The sequence below is a fragment of the Haliotis rubra genome, unplaced genomic scaffold, assembly GCF_003918875.1.
Source record: "Haliotis rubra isolate DU_JTF1 unplaced genomic scaffold, ASM391887v1 Scf22, whole genome shotgun sequence".
Classification (NCBI taxonomy): Eukaryota; Metazoa; Mollusca; class Gastropoda; order Lepetellida; family Haliotidae; genus Haliotis; species Haliotis rubra.
Window position 1 is genome coordinate 3902855 of NW_025766225.1, and position 17425 is coordinate 3920279.

The 17425-nt window shown below is 41.1% G+C and overlaps 1 protein-coding gene across 1 annotated transcript; it reads left to right on the top strand.

Moving 5' to 3' along the window:
- The first annotated feature begins 527 nt into the window (after positions 1-527).
- On the top strand, positions 528-10857 carry LOC124277329 (solute carrier family 22 member 15-like). The gene is made up of 9 exons (XM_046712984.1): positions 528-626; positions 1539-1840; positions 2372-2793; positions 4355-4594; positions 4952-5086; positions 8103-8185; positions 8520-8640; positions 9174-9246; positions 10271-10857. The coding sequence occupies exons 2-9, from the start codon at positions 1562-1564 to the stop codon at positions 10457-10459; spliced, it is 1542 nt and encodes a 513-aa protein (XP_046568940.1). The 5' UTR covers positions 528-626; positions 1539-1561; the 3' UTR covers positions 10460-10857.
- The last annotated feature ends 6568 nt before the right edge of the window (positions 10858-17425 follow it).

Consider the following 17425-nt stretch of genomic DNA (forward strand, 5'->3'; position numbering starts at 1 on the left):
CAATCCGACCGGAAGCAAAGCAAACAAAAGGCAGGTAAGTCGCAAGCCCACTCTCAACAGGTGAAAACACACAGCCAAAGTCCAAGGTGCGAGTTCAAACCCACACTGAGCGTTTTAAACTTCTGTGACCCAAAATAACTAAAAGTTAATTAATGTGACATTATTAACTAAAACACATCCTCATAGCACTTTCCTTTTCAACAAAAAATTAACGAAGGTACATTGGATATGGATTAGTTACGGAAACAATTTTCAAGTCTACACATTGCAAGTAAAATGGTACTTTCACAACATTGATCTACGACAGGTGTTTATGAGACAGGAGTTTGGATGCCATGACGTATATAATTATAATTTTTATCAGTTTGAAATTTCAGTGGCATATCCCTTTAAGGGAATGTCTTTGGTTGGACATACAAGATCCCATGATAAACAACACAGTCGTGTTTAATTTGAAACTGAACACACATGACGTACCTCTTAGACAGAGGGAGCTGGCCTTATTTTGCATATCTTAGAGTGCATACAGCAAAGTTGACGATTGCGGGGACCAGACGGTATGGAACGTGGTGAACTAAAGGTGTGAAGTGTATTGATTTAGACGTAAGGAGTGTGGAGATCTAAAGGTAAGGAGGTCTGTATGCGAGGAGTTTGTTGATTAAGATGTAAGGAGTGGGGAGATCTAAAGGTAAAGAGGGCTGATATCTATAGGCGAGGAGTGTGTTGATTAAGATGTATGGAGTGGGGAGATCTAACGGGTAAGGAGGGCTGAGGTCTGTAGGCCAGGAGTATGGAGGTTAAGATGTAAGGAGTGGGGATCTAGAGATAAGGAGGGCTGACATCTATACATCAAAAGGGCTGAGATCTGTAGGCGAGGAGTATGGAGATTAAAATGTAAGGACAAAGTAAGGGTATGGAGCTCTTTAGTTAAGGGGGTGTGGAGATCTATGCGTGAGGAAAAGGACAATCCAAGTATAGTTTGTACAAACTACGGTGTATCTGGAAACAACCCCAACATGGTCCGAGGTCCGGGGTCCGGGGCTCTATATCAGGGTCAGTCAAGAAACCGGAACCACTTCAGTCCATCACTTAGCAATGCTGAAATGTGAAAATGTAGAAAGGTGATTAAAGACGTTTCCTCTACGTATATGTACAATGTTTATTTGTCATAAAAACAAATGTCCGAATTATTGCAACCAGTAATCATTTATTTATTTCTTTACCAACTGATATGCTGATATGCTTTAACAAATGGCTCTGGTCTTATATTGTGCACGGCTGACCCTAGGTGCCGAAATTCGTTGTACAGATTTACGTCCCTTAGCCACGCCAGGAGAATTTGATCGTGGGATCCAATATTGCTGCGCAGTATTACCTTTCTGGGTTTGTCAGTACAACAGTACAAGACCGGTAACGTATTAGATACACATCGCTTTCTTCACTCGTAAAGATGATACGTGATGTAACTGACATGCTGTTCATCGCGGCGTAAACAATCATCACTCACTCACTAACTCAAAGTTTTCCTTGTTTCAAAGAAGGAGCAGTAGACGTGACAACGATGCATACGGACGACATCATCGAGGCCGTCGGAGGCATGTCCTGGTTCCAGATCCTCATAGTTGTGTTCATATTCGGTCCAAAGATATTGACAGCGTGGGGGATGTTGATGATGTCGTTTGCAGGGACAACTCCAGATTGGTGGTGTGTCCCAACCACAGCGTCTTCTGTTGATGAGACCTATTTCAGAAACAACGAAACTTTCAAATTGTGTCCCACCTCGGACAACATCACCTGCCAGATTGTGTTCAGTCAGGATAAAAGCACCATCGTCAGTCAGGTATGTAGACTGGATTCAGTCTCCTGTCATAGTATTGTGTTAAAGTGAAGAATGTATAGTTGGGATATGGGTTACGCCGCAATATGCAATATTCCAGCTAAACGTTTCACTCACTCGCTCAATGTCTAACTCACTCACTCACTCACAAATAGAACTTAGCAAAGGAAATCCGAACTCACTGTGCTACATGACTTTCATCCTACAACTTGTAACGAAACTTTACACATTAGCCACAAATAATGGACACATTTACCGAAACAATACAAACGTCTTTGAGACCTTACCAGGATGAATCAGTCTCCGAAACAGCGCAAACAGGCCACAAACACCAAAGTTATATTCCTATCAAACACACCATCAGTGAATATCCATTCCCTAATAGCAATATCTATATCCAACACGAAACATGGGTGTATGGTTTACTTGAACCAGTAGTTCACGAATGTTCAAGCAGGAGACATTGGTGGATCATGTCAGCTATCATAATGACTGGAAACTGCACCTACAATATATATGATTTCTGTATTTCAGTGGGATTTAACCTGTGATGAAAAAATGCTCAATCCCCTTGTCACATCAATACAAATGGGCGGGGTATTCGTGGGAGCATTTGTTGGTGGACAATTCGCTGACGTCATCGGCCGGAAGTGGACTTACTACGTCTGTCTGGTCCTTCAAGGTGGATTTAATCTGGTTGCAGCGTTCTCTGTTAACTGGCAAATGTTTGCAGCCTTACGTTTTCTAATCGGGGTGATGATTGGCTCTCTCCAGGTGGTAAGCTACCCGTATTTTATGGAGTTTCTCGGTAGGAAATGGCGCCCCCTGGCCTCATCAATACCTATCTGGGTGACAGGTGTCTGTATATTTGCTCTGTCCATCTGGCTGAGACCTGACTGGTCGCATCAACACATCATCGTAGCTGCACTTCATCTGCCCTTCTTCGCGGGATGGTTGTAAGTATCTTAAGTAAAAAGTGAACACTTTTCCATGGCTTCCTTTCAACCCGTCAACCCATGGTTGACTTATCAAACCTTGCAACACCAGTATCCTAAATATGTCAAACGTTTCATACCATACAATCATACCGTTTTTAAATAAACAGTTTAATGTGAGCATATAGCTATTGTTTTACCTATACTGCCTTTAAGACATGCAAGTATGTTTCTACTGCGTAGTCAAAGTCAGCTGAATGCCACACCATTTAAAATCCGGATTATATTAATCTTCATCAATCCATGCTTGTCATCACAGCTGGTCAGGCTTGCCGACTTGGCCGATGCATGACATTGTATCTTAACTGCGCAAATAGATGCTCATGATCACTAGTTGATCTGGCCCAATGACTAATTGGCAAGCACAGAAGATGCGCCTTTAATCTGAACTAGTACAATATGCCACACATGCGTAAGTACGCACACACACGCACATGCATACATGGATACTTGACACATACACAGCCACCTGCACATGCAAACACATATAGTCGTCTTTCTTTAATGCCCTACTTACATATTTATGTAGTGCATTTACAACGCACCAAGTTACTTGTGAGAAGCATCTTAAGGTCAAACAAGGCGTTACAATCTCACGACACACCGATTAGTCTTATTTGCATGCATGCCGCCATAGAAGTGCAATAACTTAGCAATCGACTAATTTCATTTCACCTCCTTACGGTACCATACATACAGACTAAAAAAGCAAACCGAAACATGAATCTCATTAACCAATCTCATTAACCTCATTACGACCTACTTTTCAGCCGATCCAAATTTTCTCGTGTGAAAGAGACACTACAAACAACTGTGGTTACACTAAATTTCAATTCCTTGTTTCATAAGAAAATGGTATTTACAGATTAATTTTAATTTTAAAGCTTACAAAAATCGTATTTCTTTATTGTATGTCGAGGTCTTTGCAGTAACTAAGACGTCACAGACTGCCACTGTTTGAAGAGGTCGTACAATGATTCACAGTTTCGTCATGCTCACTGGTTACACCTGTTATGTGTTCTGTTCGCGTATAAAGTGTATTTTGGTAACGTACAATGTGATTGATATAATATCATTTCCGTACCAGACCGCCAAACTTTTCTAGCGGCCGGGCCTCGTTTTGAGATTTCCAGATTTCCGTTTGTCAGAGCACGCTGTGCGACAAAGCACTCTGCACGACGTGTTTGCAAGGATAAGAAGGAGCGTAGTGTTGCAATATACAAGTGATTATGTATCAAATAATACTGATTAATATTTATATATCCAGTTGAATGAGTTGGTCTCAAAATTCTGGACTCGTTATTGTACTAAGCTGCGCAATAGGACGGAACCCAGTCAGCAGGAAACGTGACTGTTGTGTATTCAATGTTTTGACTTGACCTCTCCACCAGAATCAGCAATGGGTTAAATGTTGTTATGCAATGTTGCACTATAAATTAAGTATTCTAAGTAAATAAGCGATCATGGAAATAAAACGAAACGCCATGAAGTTTTCCCCATCTTTGTCCACCAACGCTGCCAGCTTTGTCCCAGAGAGTCTTCGCTGGCTGGCTGTGAAGGGTCGGACTGAAGACGCTGAGAAGGTTGTGGATCAGATGAGCCGTTACAACAAGAGAGAGAAGCCCGCAAACACACTGCTGCTGCTGAAACAGGTGGCGGAAGAGGAGAAGAAACTGAGAGCGTCTGGCAGCAAGTACACCTACCTGGATATATACAGGCCCTGGAGCATGTGCTGGAAGTCTCTCATCATACAGTTTGTATGGTTAGTAGAGTGAGTGAGTGAGTTGGGTTTGAGGCTCTTTGAAAGTACTCCAATGATATTAGGGACCATATGTAACTTGCATGTGTCACGTCTCTCTTTCGTGTCTATCGGCACGGCTTTGGCGTTGACGAACCTAGAGCGGTAATTTGATATAATTTAGGATTAGATTCCATGGTGGGCGCATCCTGCCGTAACAAAGGGATACGACTTCTTGATCCTCAAGTTTAATAGAGCATTAAAGTTTTCTGATTTCTCAACACAAGTATCACTGTTCAGTGACAGAATTTAAAAGTCTACTTTGGTAGTCGTCATTGACAAAAACAGTTATTACAGGGGATATCAAATATTGTCTTTCAGGGCGGGTATGTCCCTGGTGTACTATGGGATATCGTTCGGCGCAGGAAGACTCTCGGGGAACCTGTACCTGAACATCTTTCTACTGGCCGTGGTGGAGGTGCCAACCAGTGTATTGACTTTCTTCACAAACAACAAGTAATATCATAGCTCGCATGTTATATAACGCTACTTTCATTAGTATTCTGCTATATGGCAAGTGCATCGACTTTGGCCCATGAGTGAGTGAGTTTAGTTTCATACCGCGTTTCCAGCAATATCACGGCGGAAACGGGCTTCACACGTTGTAAACCATGTTGGGAATCGAACCCGGGCTTTCGGCGAGACGAGCCAACGCTTTAACCACTCGGCTACCCAACCGTTCATTGGATTAGATGACAATAGTATATTATAAGCATTGGTCCACACCGTGGTGGTGCGATGACACCCTCGTCACTAAGTCAAGCAGCGTCACCCCTGGAGTCATTCAGCCGCCCGTAAAACAATTTATACTAAAACTGTCTCCCCACTCGCAATTTCACATGATAAACCTTTTTTTATCAAAGAGGATAAAATTACCTTCGTTCATACATCTGATGTAGTGTGAAGGGGATGTACATTTTAATGTTGTCATATAGCTATCAGAAGAATAGCATTGCTACATGTTGTTGAATTGTAATTAGTTCAGCTTATGGACAAGGCCGCTTGAAACAAAGGTGAGGTTAGGTGAAATTGGGTTTAACGTCGTGCTTGAGAATATTTCGCTCATATGACGACGTGCATGCGTGTGTATGTGTATGTGCGGCTGCTTGTACTAGCCGGCTGCTTGTACTAGCCCAAACTTAAGCTGGTTTTATAGTGCTAGCCCACTGAGATATCATGCCGCAGTGAAGCATGAATACCCCACTCAGACACTTTATACTGACTCCGAGCCGACCAGTCCTTATTGTACCCATTAATGCCGAGCGCCAGACAGGGACCAACAAGTACCATATTTTAACGTCTTTTGGTATGACGCGGTCGGGGATCGAACCCGCGACCTTCCACTCTCCGGGCTTGAAACAAAAGGTTGATTTCGTAGAACAATGCTAAGCGGTCAAAGGTTTTGCACACCACCATATATCGTCTAGAATTGTAAATGAATTAAAAGCGATCAGTGCATGGAGTTTACAATGCATTCGGATAACGTGTTCGAGGTTAAAAGATCATATCTCAGTAATCTAAATTGCTTCCTCGAAACTGATGGCTGTTTCACTTACGGACAACAGAATGCTGATCGAGATAAAAATAGAAATTACTGAATAATATTCTCTGAAAAATAATACCCTTAGTTAGGGTTAGGGTTAGGGATGAAAAAGCTGTCGGCCATAAGTACCTGTAGAAAACAAAAGCTGTGGGTCTGAGTGGTTTTCAGTCGGCTTCAGGCCTAAGGACCGACGTTAATTTCCAACTCCGGTTCATACCTGACAAATCACCAGTAAAACTACGGATTTTGTTTACTCACGTCCCTCAAATTCAACCAACTGACGATGTAATAATCTCTAATGATTTCATTGCCATTTACCGTCGTGCATATTCAGCATGAGAAACATATGAGAATGGTTGTATCGTGTCAGAGGCACGAATGGCAACTTGCTTCCGTTTGACACGCCAGAATCCAGGATATTGGGTTCGAATCCCTAATGTGTCTAGGTTTGTCAGGACCACATCCGTGAGTTTCACCAAAATGGTGAACGTCGGCATCATATTGTGTTTTCTCCCACATTAAGGCAACACCATGCTATAGCTAGAAAACTCTCCCACATTAAGGCAACACCATGCTATAGCTAGAAAACTCTCCCACATTAAGGTAACACCATGCTATAGCTAGAAAACTCTCCCACATTAAGGTAACACCATGCTATAGCTAGAAAACTCTCCCACATTAAGGTAACACCATGCTATAGCTAGAAAACTCTCCCACATTAAGGTAACACCATGCTATAGCTAGGAAACTCTCCCACATTAAGGAAACACCATGCTATAGCTAGAAAACTCTCCCACATTAAGGTAATACCATGCTATAGCTGGAAAACTCTCCCACATTAAGGTAACACCATGCTATAGCTAGAAAACTCTCCCACATTAAGGTAACACCATGCTATAGCTAGGAAACTCTCCCACATTAAGGTAACACCATGCTATAGCTAGGAAACTCTCCCACTTTAAGGAAACACCATGCTATAGCTAGAAAACTCTCCCACATTAAGGTAACACCATGCTATAGCTAGAAAACTCTCCCACATTAAGGTAACACCATGCTATAGCTAGAAAACTCTCCCACATTAAGGTAACACCATGCTATAGCTAGAAAACTCTCCCACATTAAGGTAACACCATGCTATAGCTAGAAAACTCTCCAAATGGGTTATTGGCCAAACTCACTCGTATCTTGTGTCGGCAGATTGACATTGATTTCGAAGTTCCTTCAGTCCCAATCAATACTTTGAAACACCAAAATTAAGGGTTTTCTAGAATACATTAGGTGTCATTTTCTAATTGATGTTGACAATTACTACATCATAATATTGATATTAAATATAACAGTTCTAGGTTACAAAGGCGATTTTAGCTTTCACGGTTCGATCAGCAACCATTTTATTGAAGTGAAGTGTGGTATACAACATATTTATTCTCGGCATTTATTACGTATGAGAATCATTACGGCGTCCACTTGAGGCTGAGTTCTCCCCAACTGCAAATGCAAAACGTAAACGCCAGAAAACGTCCAGTCTAGATTATTCACAAAGACGGAGAGGCATAATGGTCGCCAAAAGTACAGTCACTCGAAGAGATAATTGAAAATCAGCGATGATAATGGGTTTAGCATGTCGTCCTCCACACACCTACAGTTTCACAGGAGGATGAACTATTTCTGAAACTGTCCTGAGTTCAATACCCTTCCAGCACTTTCTGATTCAAATCAGTACGGCAGTACAGATGTACTCCTTCATTGCGCTTGACGTAACCCATTCTTGTGTATTTCGTAATGAATCCAGTTCAAGTATGTACAGAAAATATTCACAAGTTGACCGCGTGTTAGGTTAACCCCATTTCGCTAGACGTGTTAGATAATGTCGATACGGCGTTACGTTATAACCCTTTCAGTGATTAACCTCCATGCTTACATTTGCAGATTTGGTAGAAAGTGGACAGCGGTCGCGTTCTTTGGTATTGCAGCTGCAGGTGCCTTTGGAGTTGCAGTCATTACGAAAACAGGTGGGTGTTTGTAACGACAAAGCTCATTTGTATTTCTTCTTGCGTATGGTATGAATGTTAGTGCATGTCAAGCTGATACCTTTCAGTCAGTCATGATCATCAATCTACACAATTGGGATACGATGACATGTGTCAACCAAGTCGGCGAGCCACAAGTCCCGACCACCCGTTAGTCTCCTCTTACGACAAGCATTGGTTGCTGAAGGCCACTTCTTAGACGGATCTATCACGGATGTTTGATTTGGAAGTGATATTAACATGATCGGTACTGTGAATGTAACGTAGTGTTCTAGTTGCGGTACCAACTTGATTTAATGCAGTAAATATGTTGTAGTGTCGGAAGACGAACAAGGAACCATCATCAACGTCTTGGCTCTGTTGACCAAACTTGGAGTTGGTGCTGCTTGGTGTGCCCACGGTGTACTGGCGAGTGAGACGTACCCCACTGTCATAAGGTACAGTACACTTAAGGATTCACAACAGTGTGTGTTCACTGGCTGGATAGTGAGACGTAACCCACTGTCATAAGATATAGTACATATAGTGATTCACTCCAGTGTGTGTTCACTGGCTGAATAGTGAGACGTACCCCATTGTCATAAGATATAGTACACATAGTGATTCACTCCAGTGTGTGTTCACTGGCGGGATAGTAAGACGTAACCCACTGTCATAAGATATAGTACATATAGTGATTCACTCCAGTGTGTGTTCACTGGCTGGATAGTGAGACGTGCCCCACTGTCATAAGATATAGTACATATAGTGATTCACTCCAGTGTGTGTTCACTGGTTGTATAGTGAGACGTGCCCCACTGTCATAAGATATAGTACATATAGTGATTCACTCCAGTGTGTGTTCACTGGCTGCAAGATGGGACATATTGGACTTTCAAGTGGTCAGCAAGATCTTTGCCCACACATGCAATCGTCGTGATTTCTCAAAATGTTGTAGTCTTTTTGACTAAGTTGTTTTCATTTTCTACAGAAACCTTGGTTACGGAGCAGCTAGTACCGCAGCCCGACTTGGGGGCACGATAGCTCCATACGTCTTTGCAATGGTATGTTGATTGTTTGAAGATAAAAACGAAGTCATTTGACAGTTATCTTTAGACTATTCCCTGGCCCAGATTGTCGGATATTCTTATCAGCTGTGTCAAATTATCTTTTCCTCGAGCATTGGAATGGCGTAAATCCCTGTCGCTCGCTTCCCAATCAGTTGTGATCGGTACTTAACAACGTGAGTTTGGTAACATTTAACACAAATATGCGTAGAAGTGTTTTGTCGCTTCGATTTCCACGATGCTGTGATTTTGTTTACAGGTTCCTCAGCATGCCTGACACCAGCGTATGACTAGGCTGCAGACTAAATATAATCATAAACAGCAGTATCGATAATATGATTATACTCTTCAGTGTATTCTCGGAAATAACTAAAAAATGGCAAAACTGTTTTTTTGTGTTCTGATACTTTGTAGTGATACTTACACTTCATTCTGCTCCTTTATTTTGAAAAGTATATAAACAAAACAGTATTGATATGTAGTACATACTATTATGCAGGATTAAATCCGCTTTGTCACTTCTAGACAGTTCTCCACTTACAGCCCATGAGACACAATATAGCTACATTGGTGTCAGGAATGCAGTATACCAACCATAGTGTCTCACGCCAAGGATGAAACCTTCAAGGACTATTGATGTTAATTCTTTGATCGACATTCTAGAAGTTGGTGAGTCAAAAATGAAGCATACAACTTATGGATGACAGCTTCTTGTTTATTGCACAGAGCGACGTTTCGATGTAGATTCAAGCTAAAAATGACTACAACCAAATGGTGAGAAGCATATATACATGGTATGTTATGACAACATTTAACAGCAGCATGTAAATGAATAGCAATTGGTAATTTTTAGAAGAGACCAGTTGTTATATATTTGGTTGTAGTCACGTTTAGCTTGATAAAGATGTAAGAATCTACATCGACCTGTCACCTTATGCAATAAAGAAGAAGTTGTCATCCATAAAACTGTATGTTTCAGTTTGGATTATTGGTGTTTTGACATAACATTTCATTTCAACAGGGAGGTGATGACCTCGTGGTACCTTTCGTCATCGTTGGCTCGATAATGACCGCCTGTGGAGTGTTAACTGTTGTCCTGAAGGACACGAATGGGCAGCCCATGGCCGATACAATGAAGGGTCAGGAGAACACGTGGGACGATGCGATGATGGCGGCGACTCCAATGGTCACGGAGAAAACGAAGTTTTGACCAGTGTGTTTGGAATGAATTAGTCAGGCAGTTGTAGACCGAGGGGTCTTTGAGGTGTCAATAACTAGGATAAACATTTTAGTGTCATAAGGATCTGTGGTACAAGGATTGTAGTGTCTATAGCCATTAATGGCACGAGGATGTTACTGCCTGTATCCATTGATTGCACGAAGACTGGAGTGTCTGTATCAACTAGTGGTCATTGGTGTCTATATCTGTTCGTAACAATATTTCTTGTAAAGGTTTATGACCAATAATAAAAGATATGTCATTGTATGACTGCGTGATGACAATATGGTTATAAAACTACTTATGATCTAAAGAATGAAGTACTTCATCGTAACAAACCACATGCGGAGTGTTTGTCAATATATTGTCTATAAACGTTAATACTTCCAGTATCTGGTATACAGGTTTGGCTCGTTGCTTGATGTCCTTTGCACCTCGGTAACTGTACTGACAACAGTGTATTATTCTATAAATCCAAAAGAGCAATTTCTTAAGAGACATCCTTTGTAACATGCATGAAGCAATATGTAATATTTTGCATGATTTGGCATTTTCAAATATGTCGTATGTAGAGTCATCACGACTGGGCTAGAACTACCTGAAGTTCGAGGTATTAGCAAATAGCATTGCTCAGATTTGACACTTCATTTCTTTCTGCTACCAACCGTAACTGTATTATGCTTTACACATATATTTTGTCTGCACGCTACCATACCTGTAAATGTAACATGCGAATATAATATGATTTATTACTCGCCCGTGTAAGATACTGCAGTGTAATATTTTTACGGCAGTATTTTATACATATGTAATTTTATGTTACAGTAGCGTTTGATACCTCCCGTGGAGTGAATTTGCCACTGACTGACTGTATATGTCTTGTAACAGTGGAGTGTTCGTTACCCAGGATATACAAGATCTGCTGCTACTAATGTTTGCCGATGACATCGTTCTTTTTGCCACTAGTGTTATTGGTCTTCAACGACAACTAAGGCTCCTGGAGACATTCTGTTTAAATTGGGGACTGGAGTTGAATTTAAGAAAGTCAAATATCATCGTTTTCGAAATGGTGGAATTCTGGCGGAATCGGATAAATTGTTCTTCGGTAATCAGCCTATGGAGGTTGTAACTTACTATAAATATCTTGGTATCGTGTTTTCATCAAGATAAATATGGACAAAGGCGTGTGAAACTCTTGCACAACAAGCAAACAAAGCCTGTCTTTCAGTGTTTAGAATCTTAAAGAAAAACCAGGAAATTACATACTCTACGGCACGGATTATTTTTGATAGGAAGATATCACCAATACTACTCTACGGAGCTGAAATTTGGGGACACAAATATTCAGATTCAATTGAAAGGATTCAAATGACGTATTTTAAAAGATTTCTCAAAATTGGAAAAATTGCTTCTAACAAGGCTATCCTCGGTGAACTTGGACGTTATCCAATGTATGTTTTCAGCCAGATCAAAGCAATTAAGTTTTGGTTTAAACTGTTACACATGAATCAACAACGTTATCCCATACAGTGTTATAAGATGCTTAAAACTTTTGACGATATGGGCAAAATTAATTGGGTGTCAAGTGTGAGATCTATTTTATTCAAAACGGATTTTCACATGTATGGTTAAACCAAGGTGTTGGCGATGTGCAGCTATTCATCTTAACCTTCGAACAACGCATCAAAGATATAGCCTACCAGACTTGGCATAATGATATTTGCAGCTCAACGTTTCTCAGCCACTATTCACAATTTAAATATGACCTTCACTTGGAACCGTACATCACTGAATTGAAAAACAAATACTTAATACGTGCGTACTGCAAATTTCGAATTTTCCATAACAATCTGAAGATAAACAAATTTAGATGTAAAAAAGATATCCCCATAACAGGATATTTGTGCACTGTATGTAATGCATTGGAAGTTGAAGACGAGAATCATGTCTTTTTTTAATGTAAATATTACGAATGTTGGCGAGAAAAATATTTGGTACAACTTCGAAAAGTGTATAAAGGTCCACTAACTTTAGAATCTATTTTCAAATCAAGAAACAGCCAGGTAATATATTTCACTGCTTTATTTCTGCATAATGTATTCCAAACAAGAGCTGGATCCATTTGACCACTGTACATCGATTTATACAACTGTATAACTGTATTATAGGCCACTAGGCCGATATTACGCAAATAAACTGTCTGTCTGTCTGGAGTGTGAGTTTAGTTTTACGCCGCGTTTAGCAATATTCCAGCAATATCACGGCGGGGGACACCAAAATGGACTTCACACATTGTACCAATGTGGGGAATTGAACCCGGGTCTTCGGTGTGACGAGCGAACGCTTTAACCACTAGGCTACCCTACTGTCCCTGATTGGCTTCAGGAATGTAGTTTCACGCCAGGGAGGAAACCATTAACTATTAGTGTTTTGATATAACATAAAACCACAGAAGATGAACATCGACAGGGCCACGGTGGCCTCCTGCCTTTCGTCAGACGGCGAACGCCAGAAATTGGCTCAACACACTGTAGCCATACTGGGGAATCGAAAGCGGAGCTTCGGCTTAATAAGCGAACGCATTATTACCACAATGCTACATCCTCCCCTCTAGCCAGGAAAGCAGGAGACCTGTGTCATGACGCTATTAAACAATAGGATACCATGACAACATAATGCACATTGAAATGTCTTTCAGTACCGGGAGTTAGCAGTCTAAGTAAACTTAGGCTCAGTATTATTCGTTACACTGCTATACTGAGTCTAACAAAACCTTATGGAAGGTCGCGTCAGGTAACCTTTTCAATTGACCAATCAGAACACAGCTTACCAAATCGCGAAAGTTGACATTCGCACATACCTTTTGAACTTTTACCTCGAAAAAGGTTTTTTCCCGAACGATTCCGAATGCTATTTTCCGTACGATCGCTTCCGAGTGATGCATATGGAGCACGCCACAACAGTGAGTAAACAGTCGCAGAAAATAGCGTTTTGTCAGTATTCAAGTGTGTCAGCTTGCGGAAATATTAACTAATGATAACCATGTCAACAGAAACCCAATAGCGTATATTCTGCAGGTCACATATCTGTGTTTTATGCGGGTTTTCATTTGTTGTGAGATCAGTGTTGGTGACCGGGGAAGAGAAAATCCATTTTGTAAGTCCCGCCGAACCCTTAATAGTAGCCGTTGTCTGTTCGGCCGTCTCGCGTTTGATTAGACGGTCATAGGTCGCTCAAAGGTTACTTGACGCGACCTTCCACAAGGTTTTGTTAGACTCAGTATAGCAGTGTAACGAATAATACTGAGCCTAAGTTTACTTAGACTGGGGCGTTAGTGAATGTGAGTCGCGATGGAGAGGGTTAGGGTGACTTGACCTCTTAACAACGTAACACCAGCTGCTTATTCTCGACATGGGAATGTATTACGGACGATTGAATGTCGTCTTACATGTTTTTGTGCAGCGTGTTATCCTGCCTGTATGTGTACAGTGTGTTGTTTTGCATGTTTCTACGCAGTGTGTTTGCGTAAGCTTAAGGGTGTTAGTTTAACGCCATGCAAATTTCAATCACTGTTTAAACACTGTGCAGACAATCACGCATGCAGTCACAAATGTGTGTGTGCGCGCGCGCGCGCACGCCCGCACGCACACACACACACACACACATATACATACATACATACATACATACATACATACATACATACATACATACATACATACATACATACATACATACATACATACATACATACATACATACATACATTAAAAGAAACCCTTAAAAACTACCTGTCACAGGGTCAAGGTGTCTTCTTGCTATGTCATCGTTTGTACATTTACAAAACCTGACACTTGTGAAGTACGAGTTGTGAAGCATATATAACTGCGCAAGCCCCTAACGAAATAAACGAGACCACCTTTATACACCTTAAGGGCATGGCGTTGAAACATAGCCATACATCAAATGGAGGGAAAGAAACATACTCTGAGGTACTGTTGCTCACCTGATAAATTCGAAATGTGAAGTATGTTAAATATCCCTGCGATATGACGGTCTGTGCATAATCGAGTCTGGACCAGATGATTTGGTGACTGATGTTATGAATGAGCATTGGCTAGAATAGTTGTGATGCGTTGACAGGTAACAAAGTCACCAAGACTAGACACTCGAAACCTTTTTTCTGCTTTGACAAGCATATGTTGCTGAAGACGAGACTAAGGAACTCGGATTCAATACTGAGAAAATTAAAGGGGAGTTGACGGCTGTATGCTGCGATGGCCCATCATGCAAGGGTGGAGGGGCTATGTCATGGGGCCGGGCTTGGTCTGTGGAGTGGGTTTGATGACAGTGCACTACGGAACAACGTTGCAGATCAACGTTGTAATACAAGTCAGGTTCATAAATACTGCATTTCTAAAGAAAGAAAAACGGTTTCCGAAGTGTTGTCTAAATGTGAGTGGAGATCGACCAGATTGATATTTCCATAACTATAATATTAATGCATTAACGGAACTCTGAATCCAAATGTCGTGCTGCTAATGATTCATAAATATCAGCTCTTTGTGTCTTGCTTCAAGATTTACCGCAAATAAAAATTTCGCTTTCTGATCATAGTGGTTCTTAAAGACATTTTTAATTTTAATGACACGAACACATCTGACCATTATGTTGATCACAGCATTCTCCTAAAGGTTCCAGCTCACTGATATCGGATAAAGTCAAAATTCAAACGGATAGTCGACCATTTCCTTAGTTCACTTTGACCTTGTTCTCCATGATCTAAACACATGCACATAAGGACTGGCTATCGATCGAAGTAACTTTGAGCGAAAATGTAAAAAAGTCTGAAAAAATGAATATATGTCATATCAATTGTTTTCGAATGGATTACTAACAATACAGCGCCCTGAACATAATTTGGAAGCAAACCACGCATTAAGTCCGCCCTTTGTATATTGTGTGAGAAAATTAATACTTTTTTCTATCACAAAATGTCAGGAAAGATATTATCGATAACATAATGTTCATATTAATAATCATTACTAATTGTTCCTATCAACGATATTTCCGATTATCGATCATTGTAGCCAGCCCTAATACACATACATGTACACACATATATATACACACACATGCATACATACACATTCAAACACATGTACACGCAAAACACTCAAATACAGTCAGACCTACACACACGCATGTACAAACACACACAGTCACACAAACACAGACGCGCGGGCGCATGTATCCTATTCCTTAGATATATCCAGACCCTTTTGGGGGTAACCTCTGCCGCCTCTCTTTTGAAGAACCACTTATTTTGGGGGTGGGGGTGGGGTGGGTAGGGGTTATGAAACAGATTCTCAGCCTGGAATAAGATACGGTTTGAGGTTGTAGTAAGCAAACATACAATATTGACCAAGAGTAACCGAGAACGGGTGAGAAGTCACGTGTGTGCTGAATGGCCACTCTACCCTTACTGTCCTAAACTACAACCCATTGTGTTTGGGAGGACAGGGGTGAGGGGTCAGTAGGACGGAGGGTTTCGGATTGGAGGATGGCAAGGCCTTTACTCCCTTTCCGACCAAACCGAGGCCCCTGACCCGGATGTCTGTGTGTCTTTCCTAAAATATACATATCCGCGTTTACGGGGTTAAAATACAGATAATTAAATAAGTTGAATATTCAAATACCTGAAAACAAAACAGACTAGTTTTCAAAAGAAAGTATTTACCTCAAAACATTACATAAAATTCACAAAAAATAAAAATGAATTAATAAAACCATACTGAGGTATGTCACACACGTACAGATCCATCCTTTCCAGGAACAAACGGCGAATCAAGTTAACTAATCGCATAAACGTCGCAAAAGATTCAAAACGACTTTTCTGATGTGACACGAAATGCACGTGCATACTCACGATATAAAACAACCTACGCGACACGTGAGCAGCACAGTAGTGGAAGGAACACAAAAGATATGCCACGTTTGGAGCAAGACAGAGAGAGAGCTAGCTGTCGGGGTGGTCCAACAAGTAGCTAACCACACTGTCAATGCCAGAACCTCAGGTCTCAAAACGAGACTTTTGGTTATTCATAGCAACCTGAATGCTCGAAGATACAGGGATGAAGTTTTGCGACCAGTTGTGTTGCCATTTATCCAGCATCAACCACGCGACATTGTGTACTAACACGATAGGTGTCGTTCAACAAGACTGACAGACGACATTCTGCACAACGCTAACATCGTTGTTTTGCCGTTGCCAGAATCCGATAGAACACTTATGTGGACCTACCTGGATCGACAAATCAGAAGACTTCCAGCGTCACCTGTCATCGCTCAACAACTGAAACTATGTATCCTACAGAAATGGCAAAGGATCGCGCCTAACGTCATTCGTCGTCTTACGTCATCTTGCGTCGACGTTGTATGGCGTGTATTGAAGCCAATGGTGGTCATACTCACTATTGAAACAACATTTGATGACATTTTCCAGAAAAAAACGCCTTGTTGATTTCTGTAAAAATTCAGACTATGATACCACATGTCTTTCAGTGTCAGTAAAACGGTACTTTCGACACTGTATGAAAATGAAATGGTGTACATTTGCTGTAGAACTGAATTCTCTATTGAAATAGAGTACTAGTTTATATGAATTTCACAGAAACGAAGGGGCGTATTTCCAAGTGATACTGTGTATGCTGTCATGTCTCAGCGACTGATGTGACAAGGGTGATGTAACTGGGTTAAACTCCGCTCTTAACAGAACTCAGGTCATTTCACGGCTTGTCAGCTTACTGTTAGAGGAGGTATGAAGTGACACAGGTGTCATGTGTGTACCGCTTTGTCAGTAACTGTGCCGACGGTTTCACCAAACTTGCAACCACAATCGGAACAAACCCAGCCACAGGATTCACTGATACGCAGATATTAGCCAGATATTAGCCT

Bases quoted from the DNA above. Each gene is read 5' to 3' on its own strand.
- LOC124277329 (XM_046712984.1), top strand. From the start codon at position 1,562: ATGCATACGGACGACATCATCGAGGCCGTCGGAGGCATGTCCTGGTTC. The intron at 2,794-4,354 runs GTAAGTATCTTA...CAACGCTGCCAG, and splicing joins CCCTTCTTCGCGGGATGGTT to CTTTGTCCCAGAGAGTCTTC. The intron at 4,595-4,951 runs GTTAGTAGAGTG...ATTGTCTTTCAG, and splicing joins CTCATCATACAGTTTGTATG to GGCGGGTATGTCCCTGGTGT.